At 41.1% G+C, this 22,824-nt stretch overlaps 1 protein-coding gene across 8 annotated transcripts in view; it reads left to right on the forward strand.

Moving 5' to 3' along the window:
- The window catches only part of LOC144683741 (BCL-6 corepressor-like protein 1), a 308,871-nt gene that overhangs the window by 180,147 nt on the left and 105,900 nt on the right, over positions 1 to 22,824 (forward strand). For all 8 annotated transcript variants that reach the window (XM_078547078.1, XM_078547081.1, XM_078547074.1 and 5 more), the window contains 2 exons: positions 4,138 to 4,225; positions 16,155 to 18,830. In XM_078547078.1, the coding sequence (XP_078403204.1) occupies positions 4,138 to 4,225; positions 16,155 to 18,830 (2,764 nt within the window). The remainder of the gene's footprint in view (positions 1 to 4,137; positions 4,226 to 16,154; positions 18,831 to 22,824) is intronic.

The raw sequence follows: 22,824 nt of genomic DNA on the forward strand, positions 1-22,824 counted from the left end.
TTCATCTGTAATTTCTGACAAAATGTCTACACCTGAAACATTGGGCACAATTTTCAACTTCACTGCATAAGCGGTAACTTGATGGCGCAGATTGCCCGCTCAATTCAATGGAATGAAAATAGGGTAGGTTTTTTAATGGATAGAAGATCTACTTAGCTAAGTTACAACCTAGGCACTGGAAACCACAGTTAACTCATCTGTTTTCCCTACAGAAGCTGCCTTACTTTAAATATTTCTAGAATTACCTGATTTTTTTTTCAGGTTTCCAGCATCTGCAGTTTTATTGCTTTCTGTTTATATTTGTTGACAGGAAACTGGTTGAGACAGGAACAAAAGAGTTATGCTTATTGGGAGTTATTCAGATTGGAGAAGATTGAAATCGTGTATACAAGGAGTCACTGTTGGGTCCACTTTTACTCTTAATATCATTACACCCACTGTAACCTCTCCAGTCTTTAGAGTGCCTAACCACAAGTGTGTGAACTGGATATAAATATCTGAGACATAAAACATGCCAATACTAATATTAAGACACAAAAATGCACATTTTCAAATCCATTCATTTGAAAATATGGGTTGATGCCCTCACGCATGTACATGGGTCCAAAATAAAATTGAGCATCATCAACAATTAAATAATACAGTCAATAAATATAATAAATGTATCCACACAATAAATGTACTGTAAGGCTCATTTTTAAATTCATTTGTGGGATGTGGGCATCACTGGCTAGGCCAGCATTTATTGCCCATCCCTAATTGCCCTTGTTCAGGGGGCATTTTTAAGAGTCAACTACATTGTTATCGGTGTGGAGTCACTTGTAGGCCAGACCAGGTAAGGACAGCAGATATCCCTCCCTAAAGGACATTAGTGAACCAGATGGGTTTTTACAACAATCAACAATGGTTTCATGGTCATCATTAGACTTTTAATTCCAGATATTTATTGAATTCAAATTCCCATCATCTGCCATGGGTCTCTGGATTACCAGTCCAGTGACAATATCACTACGCCACCACCTCCCCTGTAAATCTCAATGCTGTAAATCTCATAGTATATATTTGAAGAAACTTGCAGTCATTGCAAGTTCTTATCTAATCTGTACCCTCTACACCAGTGCTTCCCAAACTATTTTCAATGTGACCCCGTTCCTCTTTAAACAGACACACACACACACGCAACAAACAGTAATGAACCTCTCTCCCTTGACTTTTGAGCTAGTTGCCAGTGCCTGTGAAGAAGAGTCGCTAGCCCGGGGTAAGAGTCTGTACGACAGCCAGACAGGAGAAGAAATACAGCAACGTTTGAAGCTGCCTCTCATCTTCCAGGCTCAACTGCATGACCTCTCAGTTTTTCCTGCGCTCTGGACACATCAGTCATTGACTGAGTTACACTTTGCCTGCCTCTGCCTGTGCCACTCAATGCACAAACATCCCAGGCCTGCTCAGTGCTTTGATAAAAGTGTTTCCTAAATTTAAGGCGTGCTTTGGGCTCACCACCCTCCCCTTGCTGTTTGACAGCATTGATCCGGTGGATCCAGGATTGTTGCAGTGCTGTGACTCACGAGAATGAAAGTTTCAGGGTCTGCTGAAAAACATCCTGAAAACTGGTGTTTCTGTATTTTGGAGTTTGGGAACACAATCTTAAAATTTTCTGAAAGTGACAAGCTTGCTGAAATAGCAAAAAGGGCTGCAGAAACCTTGAGGAAGACATAAACAGACCAATAGATCAGACAAACAGTTGGAAGATGCAATTTAAAATGGTTGTGTTAGATGATGGACTTTGGGAGAAAAATAAGGAATCGGAGTGTGCATTCAATGGAAAGATGCTGAAGAATGTGAATAAATCCTGAAAATGCGAGTGCAGTTCAATAAAGCCATAATAAAGGCCAACAGCATTTTGGGTACATACGAATACTAACAAGGAGCAGGAGTGGGCCATTCGTCCCCTCGAGCCTGCTCCACCATTTAATAAGATCATGGCTGATCTGATAGTAACCTTAAATCTGCATCCAGCCTACCCCCGATAACCTATCACCCCCTTGCTTACCAAGAATCTGTCCACCGCTGCCTTTAAAAATATTCATAATCTGCTTCCACTGCCTTTTCAGGAAGAGTGTTCCAAAGAAAAGAATTTTGCCTCATCTCCGTTTTAAATGGGCGGTTCCTTATTTTTAAACAGTGACCCCTAGTTCTAGATTCTCCCACAAGAGGAAACATCCTCTCCACATCCACCCTGTCGAGTTCCCTCAGGATCTTATATGTTTCAATCAAGTTAGCTCTTGCTCTTCCAAACTGCTGCAAATACAAGCTTAACCTGCCCAACCTTTCCTTATAAGACAACCCATCCATTCCAGGTATTAGTCTGGTAAACCTTCTCTGAACTACTTACAATGCATTTTCTTCCTTCCTTAAATAAGGTGACTAATACTGAATACAGTACTTAAGATGTGGTCACACTAATGCTCTGTATAACTGAAGCATAACCTCCCTACTTTTGTAAGCAATTCCCCTCACAATAAACAATAACATTCTATTAGCTTTCCTAATTACTTGCTGTACCTACATACTAGCCTTTTGCGATTCATGCACTAAGACAGCCATATCCTTCTGCATCTCAGAGCTCTGGAATCTCTCACCATTTAGATAATATGCCTCTCTTTTATCCTCCCTGCCAAAATGGACAATTTCACATTTTCCCACGTTATTCTACATTTGTCAGATCTTTGCCCACTCACTTGATTTATCTATATCTTTTTGGAACCTCCTTATGTCTTCTTCACAAATTACTTCCCTACCTATCTTTGTGTCATCAGCAAATTTGGCAACCATACCATCCATCCATTCATCCAAGTCATTTATATAAATTGTACACAGCTGAGGTCCCAGCACTGATCCCTCTAGCACACCATTCGTTATATCTTGCCAACCTGAAAAAGACCCATTTATGCCTACCCTCCGCTTCCTGTTAGCTAACCAATCTTGTATCCATCCCCCTCTTCCATGAGCTTTTATTTTCCTCAATAACCTTTGATGTGGCATTTTATCAAATGCCTTCTGGAAACCTAAGTACAATATGTCCACTAGTCCCCCCTTTATCCACAGCACATGTTACTTCCTCAGAGAACTCCAATAAGTTGGTTAAACACGATTTCCCTTTCACAAAACCATGTTGACTCTGCCTGATTGCCTTGAACTTATCCGAGTGCCCTGCTATAGCTTCTTCAATAGTAGCTTCTAACAATTTCGTATATCCTTAGAAGCATAGAGTAGATGAGCAAATAAATAATACATTTGTATAAAACATTGGTTAGGCTACAAATGGAACACTGTGGTTATTGAAAGGACATTAAAGAAACAGAGAGCATACAGTGTAGGTTCATAAGAATAGTTAAATATAGGAAACCATAGATGTGAGGAAAGACTATAATATAAATATATCATTGGAGCAGAGATACCATAATGAGACTTGAATCAAAGTTTTTTTTAAATTCTAAAAGGTTTTTGATAGAGTGAGTGGATAAAGACTCAGTTGTGACAAAGATTATTAGTTTAAAATTGCTACTAAGAGAGTTGTCACAAATTTCTAGAAATCATCAATAATAGTCTTTCTTTGGTCAGGGTGTTTCCTAGCAAACTCATTGACCAGTGATAATTGATTGATAAGGCAATGGATCAATCCCAGTATAGTAGGCCAGGCATAGGCAGGGATTTGGAGGGTAATCCTCAGTTTAAATTTGCGAGTAAACTGGATGGAAACTGGCTGATGTATTCCATCCTTAAAGAATGATTGAGAGTGAATGATATCTATGAAGAGAACTTGTTTGTCACCTATCTCAGTTACTTGTGAATATGTATACTTTTACATGGACCAGTGCTGGCAGTGAAGCACATAGCATGTTTTTTGCTCTAGAAAGTGACATCGAGCATGGAGGCATAATAATGCTGATTGAAGAATGAATAATATAGATGCAGTTTACATGCAACATGTTAATAGCAGCAACAGAGTTTGAATCTTCACCTGAGACTTTAGAGTGGAACTATAACAAGCATCATAAACTGTGCTCCTGTCCTTAGACTACCCATGACATAGTCACAGGAGATCTACTCGTAATAATTAATCATTTTCTTTAATAGGAGATCTTCACTCACAGATGCAGAATCCAGGAAAAGTGCTGCACAGCCAGTAGGGACGGAAGATACTTGTATTAACAACCACATTGAAGTAAGCAAGTTTGATCAGCTCATCCAAACACAGTGGAAAATTTTTATTCTGTTTGTTTGGCCTTGACTTGATTCTAAATCTGAGCGGTGGGAGCATACTTTTATTACACACTGTGCAACAGAATTGCCTATGGAACTGAACCTTATTCTTTAATCTGGACTTGATAGCATTAGATTTTTTGTTCTTCTCTCGATTCAATATATATTATATTATACCTTTTTTATGTTCAAAACTATGCCCTTGCAATGCTGTTTTTTGACAAGTCTTAGTACCAGGCCTCTCCTTTCAAGCCAGGCTTGTAATCTTTGTGTTTTCTTGGACTTTCCAATTGGCTTTGCCTTCCCAGTTTTCCAAGTTTTTCAGCATTATAGTCTTTAATGCTTACAGCAATAATGCTAGGTCATTACTAAGTAGAATGTTAGGCCTGCCTACATGATTGTGATTGCCAATTCGCTGTTTAGCCAGCCTCCTCAGTAAGAAATTGAATTTGGGTTGAATAGCAGTTCAGTGCTGAAGCAGAGTGGGCCTGAAACTGTTAGACCATATAGTGCCAATTAGTTCTGATTAATTATATAGAATAGCATGGAAATTAGGAGTATCGTAATCTGCAGTCAGGAATTAGGCCAGTGATGGACCCTCAGAACCATATAAATTAACAGCATTAAATTCACTATCTATGCCGGCCTTTTGCTAGAACCCAGAACTAACCTCATTGTTCCAATGTCTTCCCGTAGCTCAGTATCACCTGCTTCAACTATTTATCAAGTATTCTGTTGAAAGGTACATTGTTGTTTGACTTAGCCACTCCTTGTGGAAAGCATTTCGTGCTCTAGTAGCGCTCTGCATAAAGAAATCTCTCTTAATCTCCCAAACTCTCAGACACAGTATGAAATTGATGATCCTTTGTCACTTACTGTCCAAACAAGGAAAGAACTCTTTCACTATGCACTCAGTCAATTATAAATTTTATATTAAATCATTAATGATGTCAACTGAGGCAATGTAACTAACATTGTGATGGATTGAAAAATTATGTGAATATAATATTGTGACTGTTTTCCTCCCTCCAAAGCTAATCTGTCTCTTTGATAGAACTGTAAACTAATGAAGCTTGGAGGGTGGTGGGAGGATTTTGGAAAAGGTAAATTCAAAAGCAGTAAGAGAGATGTCAATACTTAGCAGGTTTGGCAGCAGCTGTGGAGAGAGAAACAGTTAACATTTCTAGTCGAATATGACTCTTCTTCAGAGATTAGATTAAAGGAAGAGAGTTATAATGTTGCCATAAAGAGTGGTGAGTATTGAGACAATTTGAGAATTCAGCGAAAGTGGACCAAGAAATTGATAAAGGATGAGAAAACAGAATAGGAGAGTAAACTAATGAGAGAGAAAAAGATTGTAAGCTTGTTTACCTATATAAAAAGATCAGCAAAAGTAAACAACTATGAGGCAGAGATAGGAGAAATTATAATGGGGAAATAAAATGGCAGTGACATTAAACAAATATTTTTGCAGGATTTTTTGGATTGCAGGTTTTCCCATCCTGCTATGTGGGGCACTTCTCCCCACTGATACAAACTGCCCCGCAACCAATTAATGCTCCATGGAGTGTTAATTGGCTGGAGACGGGACTTCTGCCCCTCACTCAAGTGGAAGTCCTGCCTAAATCTGATTGGCTGGCAGCTCTATAATCTCAGCAGCGCCAGTGGCAGCAGTGTCCAGGACTATGACTACAAGCAGTCCCCAGATTCTAAGTCCCAGAGCCCAGGACCAGATAAGTGTGGGTGGTCTCACGATGGTGAGGTCTGGGGGGGAACGGGAAAGGCAGCGAGGGTTCTTGATGGAGAGGCCAGGGTGGAGGGAGCACCCGCAGTGGGGCAGACCTTGGTGGGAGTGTGGAACCTGATGTGGCAAGGAGGCTGTTGAAGGAAGGGGGCACCCTTCAATTTCTTTAAACATTTTATTAAAAAAATTTTACCCGCCCGTGGATGAGGTTTCATGTTTTTTCAGAAGCCCGCCTAGGCTCTCAGCCTGCCTGCCAACCTTAAGGTTGGATGGGTAGGTCCATTATTCACGTTAATTACTTTATTAATGGCTTTAATAGGCCGGCTGCGCGCCCGCCAAACTGAAAATCTAAATGACGCGGGCTGACTTCGGGACGCACGCCAACGTCACCCCGTGTCATTTTACGCGTCGGCGAGCGGGCCCCTGCACCCCACTCGCCGAACAGAAGATTCTGCCCCAAGTGTCTAATGAGAATTAGGGATTTAAAGCAATTAGTATTAGTAGGGAAATAGTATTGGAGAATTTAATGAGACTAAAAGCCAACAAATCCTTTGAATATGATGGCCTAAATCCTAGGGTTTTAGAGGTGGCTAGAGATAGCAGAGGTATTAGTTTTGATCTTTCAGAATTCCCTAGAATCTAGAACAATCCCCGTGGATTGAAAGGTAGTAAATGTGACCCCACTTTTCAAGAAAGGAGGGAGAAAGAAAACAAGAAACTATAAACCAGTTTGCTTAATATCATTAATAGGAAAAATGCTAGAATTATAACAGGGTACTTAGAAAATCATAAAATGATTGGGCAGGGTCAACATGGATCTATGAAAATGAAATCGTGTTAAACAAGTCTCTTAAGAGCTTTTTTTGAGTGTGTAACTAATAAGATGCATAAGGGGAAACCAGTATTTGGATTATCAAATTCATTTAATAAGGTGCCATAGAAGAGGTAATTATAAAAAATTTGGGGCAGTATATTAGCATGAATAGAGGATTAGTTAATTGACAGAAAAAAGAATAAGAATAAATGGGTAATTTCCTGGTTGGCCAGTTGTTACTCGTGAGGTACCGCAAGGATCACTGATGGGCCCTCCACTAATTACAGTCTTTATTAGACTTAGATGAGGGGACTGAGTGTACTGTATTCATATTTACTGATAACAAAGTCAGATGGGAAACTAAACTGTGGAGGTTGTAAGAAGGCTGCAAAGAGATTTAGACAGAGTTAGTGATTGCATGGGACTCAACAATTGGCTAGACAGCGCACCAACAGTACAGGGTTTGATCTCCATTCCATCTGAGGTAGAATAATCAAGGATGCTACCTGGAGAAGGAAAAGGACTGATTGGGCAAGAATGTGACAGAAGGAATATAGTGCAGTGAAGCGTGAAATTATCCACTTTGGCTGGAAAAATAAGAAAGCAGAATATCCCTTATTTGTTGAGAGACTGGGAAATGTTGGTATTCAAAGGAACCTGGGTGTCTTTTACATGAATTACAGAAAGTTAACATGAAGATACAGAAAGGAATTAGGAAAACAAATGGTACGTTAGCCTTTATTACAAAGAGATTAGAGTACAAGAGTAAAGAAGTAGTACTGCAATTGTATAGGGCCTTGGCGAGACCATATCTGAAGCACGTGTACAGTTTGAATTGCAGGATTGTTACAGTGTAGACGGAGGCCATTTAGCCCATCGTGTCTGCACCGGCTGTCTGAGCATTTTAACTTAATGCCAATCTCCTGTCTTTTCCCTGTAACCCTGCACATTGTTTCTATTTAAATAATCATCCATTGCCCTCTTGAATGCCTCAATTGAACCTGCCTCCACCACACTTCCAGACACTGCATTCCAAACCTTAACTACTCGCTGTGTGAAAAAGCTTTTTCTCTCCTCGTATTTGCTTCTTTTGCAAAACACTCTAAAACTATGCCCTTTGGTTCTCAATCCGTTTACGAGTGGGAACAGTTTCTCCCTATCTACTCCATCCAGACCCCTCATGACTTTGAAAATTTCTATCAAGCCTCCTCTTAGCCTTCTCCTCTCCAAGGAAAATAGCTTCAAATTCTCCAATGTTTCCTCATAATTGAAGTGTCTCATCCCTGGAACTATTCTTGTAAACCTTTTCTGCACTCTCTCCAATGCGTTCACATCCTTCCTATAGTTTGGCACCCAGAACTGTGCTCCAACTGAGGTCTAACCAGTGTCTTATATAAGTTGATGATAGCCTCCCTGCCCTTGCACTCTATGCCTCTATTAATGAAGCCTAGAATACTTTATGCTTTACAAACAGCTCTCTCTACCTGTCCTGCCACCTTTAAAGACTTATGTACATATATGCTCCTGCACACCCTTTAGAATAGTATCCTTTATTTTACACTGTCTCTCCATGTTCCTTGTATCAAAGTGCATCACCTTAAACTTGTCCACATTGAACTTCATCTGTCACCTGTCTTCCCACTCCACGAATGTGCCAATGTCCTTTTGGAGCTCTACACTGTCCTCCTCACAGTTTACAATTCTCTCAAGTTTTGTGTAATCTGCAAACTTTGAAATTGTGCCCTGCAAGATCTAGATCATTTATATATATCAGGAAAAGCAAGGGTTCCAATACTGACCCCCTGGGGAACTCCACTACAAACTTTCTTCCAGCTCGAAAAATACTCGTTAACCATTACTCTGTTTCTTATCCCTCAGCCAATTTTGTATCCACATTGCTACTGTCCCTTCTATTCCATGATCTGTAACTTTCCTCACAAGTCTGTTGTGTGGCACTGTATCGAATACCTTTTGGAAGTCCATATACGCCATATCAATGGCCTTGCCCTCATCAAACGTCTCTGTTACCGCTTCAAAAAGTTCCAGCAAGTTAGTTAGACATGATTTTTCTTTAACAAATCCATGCCGACCCTTCCGAATCAATCAACATTTTTCTATGTGACTATTAATTCTATTCCAAATAATTGCTTCGAGAAGTTTTTCCACCACCGAAGTTAAACTGACTGGTCTGTAGACTGCAGGGCAGATCTTTACAGCCTTTTTGCTGTAGTGTTCTATGGTTCTAAGGGCGTAATGTTTGCAATTCTCCAGTCCTCCGGCACCTCCCCGGAATCCAGGGAACATTGAAAGATTATTGCCAGTGCCTCTGCAATTTCCATTCTCACTTCCTTCAATATTCTTAGATGCGTCTCATTCGTACCCAGTGCCTTATTAACTTTAATTACTGACAGCTTATCCAATACCTCCTCCTTATCAATTTTAAACCCTTCTAGTGACTGAGTTTCCTCCTCTGCCACCATGGCCTGGGCAGCATCTGCCTTGTAGGTAAAGACAGAGGCAAAGTATTTATTTAACACCTCAGCCATGCCTCTTCCCTCTATGTTAAAATCCCCTTTTTGGTCCCTAATCGGCCCTACTCCTCCTTTTACCACCCTTTTACTATTGATGTGCTTATAGGATACTTTGGGATTTCCTTTTAAGTTAGCTGCCAGTCTTTTTTCATAATCCCTCTTTGCTTCTTGTATTTGTTTTTTCACATCCCTTCTGAACCTCTGTATTGAGCTTGGTTCTCAATTGTATTTGCTACCTGACACCTGTCATATGCACACTTTTTCTTCTTTAACTTAATTTCTACCTCCTTTGTCATCCAGGGAGCCCTGGATTTGCTTGTCCTACCCTTCCCTTTTGAGGGAATATATTTTGACTGTGCCCAAACCATCTCCTCTTTGAAGGTAGCCCATTGTTCAGCTACTGTTTCTCCCACCAACCTTTGAGTCCAGTCTATCCACCCCAGCTCCATTCTTGCCCCATTGAAGCCTGCTCTCTGCCTGTTGATTATTCTTACTCTGGTTTGATCGATGTCATTTTCCACTGTCATCCTAAGCCTTATGATACAATGATCACTGTCCCCTAAATGTTCCCCACTGTCACTTGATCTACTTGGCCCACCTCATTCCCAAGAACCAGGTCTAGCAGTGCCTTCATTTCTTGTTGGATTGGACACGTACTGCTGTAGGAAATTCTCCTGAACACAACCTAGGAACGCTTGTCCCTCACTGCCCCTTACACTACCACTATCCCAGCCTATTTACGGGTAATTAAAGTCCCCCATTATAACTACTCTATGATATTTACATCTCTCTGTAATTTCCTTGCAGATTTGTTCCTCTATATCCTTCCTACTAGCTGGTGGTCTATATATTACACCGAGCAATGTAATTGCACCCTTCTTATTCCTTAGGTCTAGCCAAATCGATCCTGCCCTTGAATCTTCTGACACATCCTCTTTCTCCAGTACTGCAATACTCTACTTAACCAAAAATGCCACCCCTTTTTTACCCTTTCCTATCTTTTCTAAACACCTTGTAACCAGGAATATTTAATACCCAGATCTGCCGTTCCTTAAGCCAGGTCTCCATTATCGCCACAACACCATAATCCCACAAGGCAGTCTGTGCCTGTAACTCCCAATTCTATTAACTGTACTCCATGCATTCACATAGATGCAGTGTAACCCTGATTTAGACTTCATTACTTGCTCCCTTACTCCGACTCCATCTATTGACTTACTATGCTCTATTTTAGTGTTACCTGCATCTCCCAGCATTTTGTGCACGCTGGTATTAAACTCTAATATTCTCTCCTGGTTCTCACACCCCTGCTGAGTTAGTTTAAACCCTTTGGTCTCCTTACCTAAAGAAAGATACACTTGTTTTAGAGAGAATGCAACATAGGCTTACTAGATTGATTCCTGTGATGAGGGATTGCGCTATGTGGAGAGATTGAGTAGGCTAGGCCTGTGTTCTCTGGATATGAGGATCGCAGACCTTGACAGTGACAACTGGGAGACAGTGGCTGACAGCTGTGACCTCTGAAGGCTGACTGTTTGGAAGGCTTTGGAAGAGGCAATCAGCTGGCTGAGCCCAGAAAAAACAAGAGGCCAGTGAATCATACACCTCAGTCCACTGTCGTCTTCTGCAGCAAATACAGCAGAGACTGCCGTGCTAGAGTGGGTCTCCTGAGCCCTGCCAGAATGGGGCTCCTGAACCACACCAGGTGATGCATAATGCAGCATTGACCACCACGGCACAAACTATCATCTTAGGAGATGGAAGGCAGCCAAAAGAATGTTCTCTGGAGTTTAGAAGAATATGAGCTTTCATTGAAACATACAAAATTCTTAATGGATTTGAGGGGGTAGATGCTGGGAAAATGTTTCAGGGAGTGTAGAACTAGGGGTCACAATCTCAGATAAGGGCTCGATTATTTACAACTGAAATGAGGCAAAATTTCTTCGCTCAGAGTTTTGAATCGTTGAAATTCTATACCTGAGAGCTGTGAATGCTCAATTGATGAGTATATTCAAGGCAGACATCAATAGATCTCTGGATTCTAAGGCAATCAAGGGATATGGGGATTGTGCAGGAAATCCCCCCATTAACTCCCACTCCTCTTTCTTTATCTTGCCTTCCTATTCTCTCCATTTCCTTTCCTTGTCCCCCCCACCCTCTCCCTTCCATTTCCAGTTCCACCTCCCCCTCCCTCTGCTCCTCCTTTCTTCACCAACATGCCCACCTATTTCCATCCTCTTATCGCCTTCTCCTTCCTCACACTTGCTATCTGCCTTCTCTCACCTCCTATGGCTTGCCATCTTACCCTGCCTGAATAGTGCACTGGTTTTGATTCCCTGAGACTGAAATTGTCTTGGCTGGTAGCACAAAATAGCTAATAGTAAATTGTCAGCCCATTTACATCTCATTCAAATATCAGATGAAGAAGAGAGCAATTAAGAGCAACACCACAATACCATGGTTTACCCTTAAGAAATAGAGAGACTGTATCTTTGAGAATAACTGGAGAGTGGTTAATATGGGATGTCATGGTTATGAGGCTAGCCAGCTTGTTTTCATCCATAGCTAAGTCCTGAATAATGTGTTAAGGCACTGGCCATAATCTTCCAGCCCTTCTTAGATATAAGGGTGATGCCAGAGGACTGGAAAATTGCAAATTTTCACCCTTATTCAAAAAAGATGTAAAGATCAACCATTAACTACAGGCCAGTCATTCTAATCTCGGCAGTGGAAAAGCTTTTAGAAATTATAATCTAGATTAAATTTAAGTAATTTGAACACGTGTGGATTAATTAAGGAAAGCCAGCATAGATTTGTTAAAGGCAAATCATATTTAAACTAACTTGATTTTTTTGATCACTTGACAGAGAGGGTGGATAAAGGTAATGCAGTTTATGTGGCCTACTTGGACTTTCAAAAGGTATTTGATAAAGTGCCATAAAATTTGCCAGCAAATTTGAAGCTCATGGAATAAAAGGGACGGTGGCAACATGGGTAAGAAGTTAGCTGAGTTTCAGGACACAGAGTAGTGGTGAGAGACTATTTTTCATGCTGGAGGAGCGTATACAGTGGGGTTTCCCCAGGGTTGATGTTGAGACCACTGCCTAGCCTTGGGTGTACAGAGTATAACTTCAAAATTTCAGATGATGCAAAACTTGGAAGTATTGTGAACTGTGAGGGGGATAGTGATAGACTTTAAGAGGATGTAAACAGGCTGGTGGAATGGGTGGACTCAGGCAGATGAAATTTAATGCAGAGAAGTGTGAGGTGATACATTTTGGTAGAAAAAACTAGGAGAGGCAATATAAGTGGTACAATTCTAAAAGTGGTGCAGGACCAGAGAGACCTGGGGGTATATGTCTACAAATCATTGAAGGTGGCAGTGCAGATTGAGAAAGTGGTTAAAAAGGCATACAGGACCCTTGGCTTTATAATTAAAGGCATAGAGTACAAAAGCATGGAAGTTATGATGAACCTTATAAAACAATTGGTTTGGCTTCAACTGGAGTATTGTGTCCACTCTAGGAAGGATATGATGGCTTTAGAAAGGGTGCAAAAAAAAAATTACGAGAATGGTTTCAAGGATGAGGAACTTCAGTTACATAGATCACTTGAAGAAGCTGGAGTTGTGCTCCTTAGAGAAGAAAAGATTGAGAGGAGATTTGATGGAGGTGCTCAAAATCATGAGGGTCTAGCTAGAGTTGATGGAGAGAAATTATTCCCATTGGTGGAAGGGTCGAGAACCAGGGGCCATCAATTTAAGGTGAATGGCAAAAGAGCCATCGGCGATATGAGGAAAAGCTTTTTTACACAGTGAGTGGTTAGGATCTAGAATACACTGCCTGGGGTTGTGCTGGAGAAAAAATTTGTAGGGCTACCTGGAAAGGACTAACTGAGTTGCTCTTAAAGAGAGCTGGTATAGACACAACAGGCCAAATGGCCTCCTTCAATGCTACAACCATTCTATGATGATTTTATGCGGTATCTCCCAGATGCCAGAGTAAGGATAATAATGAAATGGGTGGAAAACTCTGAAAAGGGAAGGAAACCAGCTACAAATCATATTTGTTGCAGTCCTCAGTTCCTCAGCCACTACCAGTCCCCAAATTTGGTGTCATCTGCATATTTAGAGACTGATTTTTCAATTCTGTGCTTTAAATTGTTAAGATAAATTGTGAACACCAGTGGTGGCAATGATCCATGTGGAACACCACTTTCCACCTTCTACCACTTTTGAATAACTACCCTTTACTCCTACTACTAGCTATCCATCCTGCTGTTTGACCCCTGACCTTGCATTCCCTGACCTTATTTATTAGTCTATTACATGGTACCTTATCAAAGACATTTTGTAAATCTAGATAAATTACACCTATTGTATTACCCTCATCTACTCAAAAAATTCGACAAGGTTGGTCAAACAAGACTTTCCCTTTTGAAATCCATGTTGATTTTTTTATTATTATATTTTCGGTTTCTAGATGTTCCATGAAAAGAAATGCCTCTTTTCCATATTAGCTTCTTAGCCAGATGTTAATGCTCCTGATCTGACTGTTTCTAAGCCAGTTTGCATGTTGCTCAGGCAATAATCCAGAGATCATTACTACAAGGTCCGTTAACTCCTGATATTCCCTTGGCAGGGTCTCCTCCCTGTTTCTACTTAAGTTGTTTGTTCCGACACCAATAGCAATAGTTGGATTGTCCCCACCCTTTTCAAAATTCCTCTCTCACCATCATGTGATATCCCTTACCCTGTCAGCTTGTAGGCAACACAGGCTACAGGATTCTTGTTCATAGCTGCAGATTATGCTATCTACCCCCCTGATTTATAGAGTCCCCTAACACTACCACATTTCTATTCTGCTCTTCTGACCTTTGAACAGTCTTCTGAGCCATGGTGCCTTGATCTGCATTGTGGCTGTCCTCCCTGCAGTCTTTCTTCTTCTCCCTACAGTTAATCAGCAGGACCCCCTCCTCAACCTCTCCTAAGTCCCTGCACCCTGCTCTCTAATAGCCACACCCTCCTTTTGCTCCTTTTTCTCTGGGGTGTGATTGCGTGTTCTGGATAAAACTACTTAGAAATTTCTCCACCTCCCTCATGTTTCAGAGTTTCTCTAACTCCTACTCCAGCCCAGTGACTCTGAGCTGGAGTGACAGTGGAGGCAGAGACATTTCCTGCAGTTATGGAAATCCAGGACCATATCGCTGTCCACAAACTCCCATGTGCCACCGTCCAGGAGATGGCCTGCCCTCCCATCTCTGCTCACATTTATTTGTTTATTGATAGCCTGAATAAATGTAATTAGTTTATTTTTAAATTATAATTTATGGATTAATAAATTAAGTGAACAACATGAACTAAATTAAATAAGGTAATGGATGTATTTCTCCAGTTACTAGTTTAAACAATTGCCCTAGCTTGGAGAGACAAAAAAATGCACTAATAGTCACCAACCAATTACCTACCTGCTGTCCGATGCCATCACTCTTTGTTTCTTCATTTTCGTTGTTTTTAGCTGAATATATGCTGCCACCATTCAGGTCTGTGTTCTATCAAATCTAGCTCCCCCCTCTACTGCTGCATCACCCCTCCTCTTGGCACCACTCAGGTCCACATTCTGTTTGGGCGCCCTGTCTCACGTTCTGTTTATCTGCTACTACTGCTCTGATCCACACTCTGTTCAGGGGCCCTGTCTCCTCCTTCTGCTGCTGCTTTTCAAGTCTGCGCAATGTCTGGGGCCCTGTCTCCCACTCTATACTGCTGTCACCACTCCTTCTCCTGCTGCCATTCAGGTCTGTGTTCTGTCCGGGGACCCTGTCTCTCGCTCTATGTGCTGCAGCCACTGCTGCACCTCTTGGTGCCACTCAGATCTACACTTTTTTTGGGTGCCCAGTCTCAGGTTCTGTTTATCTAATGCCACTGCTCCAGTCTGTGCTCAACCCAGGGACCCTCTCTCCTTCTCCTGTTGCCAGTCAGGTCTGTGTTCTGTCTGGGGGCCCTGTCTACTGCTCTGCTGCTGCTGCCACCACTGCTCCTGCCACCGCTCATCCTCCTGCTACTGCTCAGGTCTTGTGCCTTGTATGGGGACCCTGTTTCCCACTCCATTTATGCTGCTGCCACTGTTTAGGTCCACGATCTGTTTGAGGGCCCTGTATCTCACTCTATTTATGCTGCCTCCATTGCCTCTCTTTCTGATTCGAGTGGGAAACCGACCGAGTTCATATACATGAGGCTCTGGGATTAATATCTTCAGGGTCTCAAGCTGCAGAGAGCTGGATGACTCCCCATCCACCTCAGCCCCACTGGCTGGACTTCCACGACATTAAAATTAGAGCTTTAGTATCATCTGAAATAGCTAACAAGCCACATAATTGTAAAACTTATTGTTGCTTAGGCCCATAACCACTTTCTGCAGGCAGTTAGGGAAGGGCAATAAACGTGGGCTTGTGACACCCTTCATAGTCTGAAGACAAATTTGTTAAAAACTCAGAGAAATAGGTGCTTGAGTGATTTACTCGAGCTGCTGATGACAGTGGACCCATACCCCAGAATGCATCAGTGGCTTCGGGAGAGCAGGATGTAAAAAAGTTTTTCCTTACAATTATTCATACGTCAGTACTTTTGAGTGACTCCCAGTAGCACAGTTCTACCTCTGACACTTCAAGATTATTTTTAAAATTTGGACTTTAATTCACGACTAATTTGAAACAAACAGTTATTAGTAGTGATATGATATAGTGTTAGTGTTTTATAGGAAAACTAGGCTTATTGAAATCTCTGTTGATTGCCATATCTTTTTAGGTGGCGACTGAACGAATGAGCAATGGTGTCCAACAAGTCGAGGGGGATGAAAGTAACATTTTGCAGGAGGGACTTCAAAATTGCAAGGATAATGAGCCTGAAAGATCTGTTCCAAAAGAAGAGGAGGTCACCTTCATGACCACTTCAGACACGCAGTTAAAGACTGACAGAGTTACCAATGTGGAAAGTAAATTGCTGCATGGGGAAATGCCAGAAAATGGAGATAGCAAAATGAAAAATTTGGAGAGTGTGGGCATGCATCGTAAAGCACAACAAACTCTGTCAAAAACTACTTGCACTCAGGATAACATTGGGGAACCAGGAAAGACTATAAAACAAAAAGTGACTCCTGGGACTAAGGCTCAGTATCGAGGACTTCCCTGGATTGATTCACAAATAGACAATGCTAAATCAGGGAGTCACCACCCATTTGATGGACTGAACTCATTAAATCTGTACAAACCTTGTTTATCATCATCCCAAAATTTACACAATGTTGCTCAACCTTATTTTTCACCAGTGTTTAACCAGGGTCCACATTTGATGTACATACCACCAAACTTAGACCATCCTCATGTTGCACCGCCCCTTCCAACAACTTTAGGAGTTAGAGGAGTGCAGACGGTGCCATCAATTTTACAAAGTAAAGGTGGCAGCACTAATTTAGAATCTGATCTACATTCATATTCCCATCCAGTTATGCTCAGCAGAACTTTGACTTCAGAATCCAAGGTCAAACATACTACTGATTACCCTCATTCCTCTTTTGCAAAAACAAAAACTCAATCAGAATCATCTCAGAAGCAACAGTTTTTATCTTCCACATCACATAGTTCATTACAAACTTCCCACATTTATTTCAACCCGGGCAGTGAATTATGTTTGGGAAGGAAGAGCCCAAATATCCGGTTACCTAAACTTCCTGAGCGCAGTTCTACTCAGCAGCCCTCACTTGGGTTCTCAGAAAACTCACACCCTCCATTCATAGTATTCAGATCTCCACCTCAACTTGAGAAGCAGATATATCCAGAGGGCTCCCATGACCTGCCTCTTGATTTGTCAGCAAAATCGAGCTGTCATGGTATAGGGGTTAAACAGAATTCTTTCCCTGAGCTGCGGAAAACACCACCTATGCCGGTGTTAACACCTGTTAAAGGAGATGGATCATTCTCTCTACTGCACTCTAAAAGTGATGGTCTCTCCCCACGAATACCTCAGGGTAGCTACAGTGCTAGCAGTATTAAAGGAAACTTTGGTTTAACATCTCCTGTTGTGGTTTTTCCGGATACTATAAGAAATGGGGCTACTCTTCAAAAGAATCCAATTGATCCTTTAACTTTGCAGCCATTGAACCCAACTTGGTCCTGGGTAAAAGGTTCCAGCAACCTGGTGAACCGTAATCCGCGGACTTTTGTTGGTGTGGCCAATGCTATACCTGCATCTATGTTACAGATTGGTAATGAAGATTCTAAGAGTGCTGCTAAACAAGAACCAATTTCAATTGTTTACCAAGGAGATTGCCAGTTGTCATTTTCCAATGGCAACAAAAGCGGGGAGCCCAAAAAAGATGCATATGGAGGTCATGGTGTAAAAAAAACTAATAATCACTCGCACAGCTGTTTTGTATCCACCCCCAGTGAAGTGGCATCATTTCATTCAAATGCATATCCCCCATTGGTCATTAACCACCTTTATCTAGCGAGAGATAAAACTCCATTTCATCATTCACCATTGTTAACTAATGGCAGCTGTTCAGCACCACAGTTGCCACTAGCTCAAGGAATTCCTTATGGTTTAACATCTTCCAGAGGAGAGTATACTTTATTTCAAAGCCCACATCATTTGGGGGCTATGTGGACACCTCAGAACTATGGAGAAAAGACAAAGGAAGACAAGCTACAGATAATGGAGTCACCATTATCCAACTTGGAGTCTATTGTTCGTAACCGGGCTTTGGAACTGTTTGCAATTGAAAATAAAAAGGATAATCCTAAATCATTCACTCCAAATGCATTAAGTAAGGAAGGTATTCCTTCCAAAGATTTGAACCAATCAGCCTCCAGTGGTGCAAATGTAGTTGATTTAAGCCGTTTACCTTCTGAAAGCAAAAGTGGTCAGAAGGATCGTCAAAATATGGTTTCCACAATCAAGATAGACAAAATAGGTAAAACCAATAAAGGAATTGCAAATGAAAATTCTAATAATTCAATGGGTGATGTCGGTGAAAATGGAAAAGTTCAAAATAAGGAGCAAAAAGGACAAAGAATAATTACTTCTTTGCCATTGAGCAACCAGCCCTTAGTTAATCACAGCCATAGTCATAAAGACCTTCCTGTTGTAGAACCACAAAGTGACAGGAGTTTAGAAGTAGTGACCATACCGGAGTTAGCACGTGGAAATACAACATCCTCCAAATTATCTACAGTTGCGGATCAATCAATGCCTAAAGGTATATGTAATGAGAAAGAACATTATGCTGCTGGACCAGTCAAACGTACTGTTACCAAAGAAAAGAAGGATGGTTCAGTGAAGAATCCAGTTTCTAAATGCAAAGGACCTAATTCAGCTAGATGCAGTGCAAACCCATCTAGCTGTATTGGAGAGAAGTTCAAATGCACTAAGAAGGAAGATATCGTTGGTTCCAACAGATTAAATCAGGAACAGCAGACCATTCAGGTAATTTGTAAACTTTAACCTCTTTTTCTCCTTGTTCAAGGGTCAATTTTCTTTTGTTCTAATGACCACAATCTTCATTGAGCAATGTCAAACATAGGTGTGTGATGTAGCTCTGCCCAGTTTTATAAGATGATGATTTGATTTTATTTCTGCATTAGCTTCAGGTTCTAAAACCAAACCAGAGGAATTTTTCTGATCAGTGACTCTAGGAATGCATTTTAAAATGATTAGCTCAGACAAATTTGTATGAGCCAAAAAGAAAAAATATATAATTTTGTGATATAAATTACTAAAATGTATAACTGTGAATAAATACTGGATAGAACAGAGTAGATTAGGACTTTTAAGGCCTGGGTTGTGCAGTCAGCAGCAAAGCGATTGTGCTTACCACTGATTTTAAAGAAAACCTTGTGATCTCCATGGCATGGACTTCCTCTCTCCCAATGTCAGTTTGAATGTGGCGCCAAGTTGGGGATCTACAGGCATTCAGCAACAATAATGCAGGGGTGAGACATTTCCAACCTTTGGCAGATTTCTGACATTGGCTTAAATTTATCTTCCGACTTTGGAGCTAGTCCAACTGGCGGGGTTTAAAAAAAGATCACAACTTTGCTCTCGGTGAGACTTGGAACTGACTAAGAGCTGTTATTGGAGGAGTAGCGAGTGTGGGAGAGACAGAATCTGTAAGGAGCTGCTCCTACAATCACAGATTCTGTCTCCCATGCTGCTGCTCCATCTCCTCCAATCACAGGTTCCCTCATTCGTACTCTTGCTACTCCTCTAGAGAAATAACCAGTGATTGGGGGATGAGGGAACCTGTGATTAGAGGAGCTGGAGCAGCCAGACTTTGATTGGAGGAGCAACAAGGGTGGGACGAAGGGAGCCTGTGATTGGAGGAGCTAGAGCAGCAGCATGGGAGAGACAGGAGAATTAAACCAAAAAAGAACTTTTCCCGGAGTTGAAGAGAAAGAGACAGAAACAATTCTCTTCAGAGTAGAACCTCAGAACTTGAGTCAGTGGATAGCTGACACTTTTTTCTCTCCCTTTGGAATTATTTATTTTTTGCAACCCTTTTAGTTGTGAGATTTTAATTGAGAATGGGAAGGGGGGCTGTTTCTGGCAGCAGCCGGGAGGATGCACTGAGGTGAATCTTTTAAAAATTATTTATAAATAACAGACTCCTCCAGACACCTCACCCCTATCCCAGTTACAAGAACCATCCTATTTCAATATAAAAGAAAAGAAGGAAGTTGGGATCTTGGCACCGGCATCAGCGAATTCAGACAAGAGAGGGAGGCCAACATGACAGCAGATCCAGTGCAAGTAAAGCACTTCAGCTGTGGCTGTGAGGGAGAGAGAGAGGGAATGTGAGAGGCAGGGGGGAAAGAGAGAGACAGACTGAGGAAGGAGAGGGAGATTGAGGGGAAGAAGAAGGCAGCTCAGGGCAAGAGAGAGAGAGAGTATGATCAGCAGGCAAAATTGCTTACTTTTACACTTACAGCTTATTGTATATGATTTCCCAACTATTTTTAAATATCTTTATTTTTTCCTTCACATATTTTTCCTCCTCACATTCCAAATTTACAAGCTATTGCTGGAACAACAATAACCAAACAAAAAAGACAATTGTGAAATCCAATGGCTTTCTTCCTCTTTTATATTTGTTCACAGGTGACTCCCTCCCATACTTCCTCCTGCCCCTCCCCTCTTTTTGGCACCTCATCTTTCTCCGAACTCCCCCCCCCCCCCGCCCTTCCCCACATACAATCACTTCTCCACCCCCACTCTTGGGTATCACTGATTCTTCGCTGGGGTTCATATTCTGTTTCTTTATATTGAAGTAACTGGAGCATCAGTCAGATCAGGTGGCTGTTAGATTTAGAATCCAAAGATGAGTAATATTCGACTCAAAATGTCAACTCTGTTTCTCTCTCCATAGATGCTACCAAATCTGAGCATTTTAGCACTTTCTGTTTTTATTTCAGATTTCCAGCCTCCTTCGTATTTTGCTTTTATTTTACAGCATTTATCTCATGGCACTTTTACAATTCCACCCATTTGAAGTGGCCTAGAAACATTTGCATTTCACCACGGATTATATAAAGTGTTCTAATTTTCCGGCCCTTCACACTGCAATGACTTTGCCACTTTGCATTATAATGTTTGCACAATTCTTCATCACAAAAGATTTTCAGCCCTTTTTTGACTTCAGCCACTCTCCCTGAATAATGTCAGCAAGCAAGGTAAACAACCAATCCCATTGAACAATTCTCAGATAGCATACTGGAAAGAAAAATGTACTGAATTTTTCAATTTTAATTTAAAAAGTTTTCTGAGAGCGAAATAAAGGATTGAGGTGTACATATGGGATTAAGGTTTAAGCTGAAATATCGTAAATAACAAAGTTAAAAGCATGAATTTTTTTTATTGTATTGGAAAAGTTTTACATTCGACAAATCTAAATTTGAGTTTTCCAGGAACAGGAAGGCTGTTCAGTAATTATGAAGTTAGTACACCATTAAATTCTCGTTCCCAGTTAAGCAGCACCTTGATTTTAAAATTCTTATCCTTGTTTTCAAATCTTTCCCTCACCTCGCCCCTCCCAACTCTATAATTTTCTGCAGCCCCATAACTCTCAAGATATCTGCAATCCTCTAATTCAGGCCTCTTAAGCATCCCCAATTTGAATTATCTCACCACTGGTAGCTTTGCCTTCAGGTGTAAGGATCCTAAGCTTTGGTATTGCCTCTCCAAACCTCCCTCTCTCTATCTCACTATCCTCCCTTAAGAGACTTCTTAAAACTTGACAAACCTTCGGTCATCTGCAGTAATATCCCTTTGTTTTTGCCCCACGAAGTGCCTTGGGATGTTTTATTGTGTCAAAGGTACCATATTAAATACAAGTTGTTATGCCTCATTCAACAAGATGCTACTTTTTCGAGCTTTTTTTTTGCAATGAAGTTAATAGTGTTCAGTTCAGTGATTGCTAATTGATTGCAGTAAAGGGGACTTCAACTGTGCATACTAAGCATAGAATCAGTGACAACAACTTCAGATTTTTGCATTTCACAATGCATATGCAGATTCTAGAAGTTGTTGTCAGTTTCAGAAGCAGACTGTTTGACTGCCATTACTACTACAAGATCTGGACCTAAAATGAGTAAAATAACATACCATGGTAGTGTGCAATAAATTAAACAACACCTATAAGAACATAAGGACTAGGTGCAGGAGTCTGTTCTACCACTCAATACGATAATGACTTAGCTGAAATCGACCTCATCAGCTCAACAGCCTGTTCCCCATAGCCCTCGACTTCCCTTAAAAATCAACCAGCCTCAGTCTTGAAAAAATATATATATACAATACTTGCCTGTAAGCTCAAAGTTGAACAGTGGTCAAAATCTTGCTCAAGCTACCCTGAGTTTGAACAAAGAAATGTTGCAATGGAACAAAACATAAATGCACAACCAGTGTTGGATTTCAGTAAAGCATGATGATGGACATGTGGACTTTTCATGTAGTGGGTCTACTTGAAATGTGTAAGATACCAAGCAGTTGAACTAGTTGACTTTGTGCATCTAAACTTGATTTGTGTAGACAGTATTTTGAGGTGTACAACAAAAGAATGAGATACAAAAACAAAAATAAAAATACCTGGAAAAACTCAGCAGGTCTGACAGCATCTGTGGAGAGGAATACAGTTAACGTTTCGAGTCCGTATGACTCGTCAACAGAACTAAGGAAAAATTGAAGAGAGTTGAAATATAAGCTGGTTTAACAGGGGGTGGGACAGGTAGAGCTGGATAGAGGGCCAGTGATAGGTGGAGATTGCCAAAAGATTTCATAGACAAAAGGACAAAGAGGTGTTGACGGTAGTGATATTAGCTAAGAAATGCGCTAATAGGTGACATTAAGGGTAGAAAGCAGGACGAGCAAGGTACTGATAGCCCTAGTGGGGGTGAGGTGGGGGAAAGGGATCGAAATAGGCTAA

Source organism: Cetorhinus maximus, chromosome 8 (genome assembly GCF_964194155.1).
Source record: "Cetorhinus maximus chromosome 8, sCetMax3.hap1.1, whole genome shotgun sequence".
NCBI classification, from domain to species: domain Eukaryota; kingdom Metazoa; phylum Chordata; class Chondrichthyes; order Lamniformes; family Cetorhinidae; genus Cetorhinus; species Cetorhinus maximus.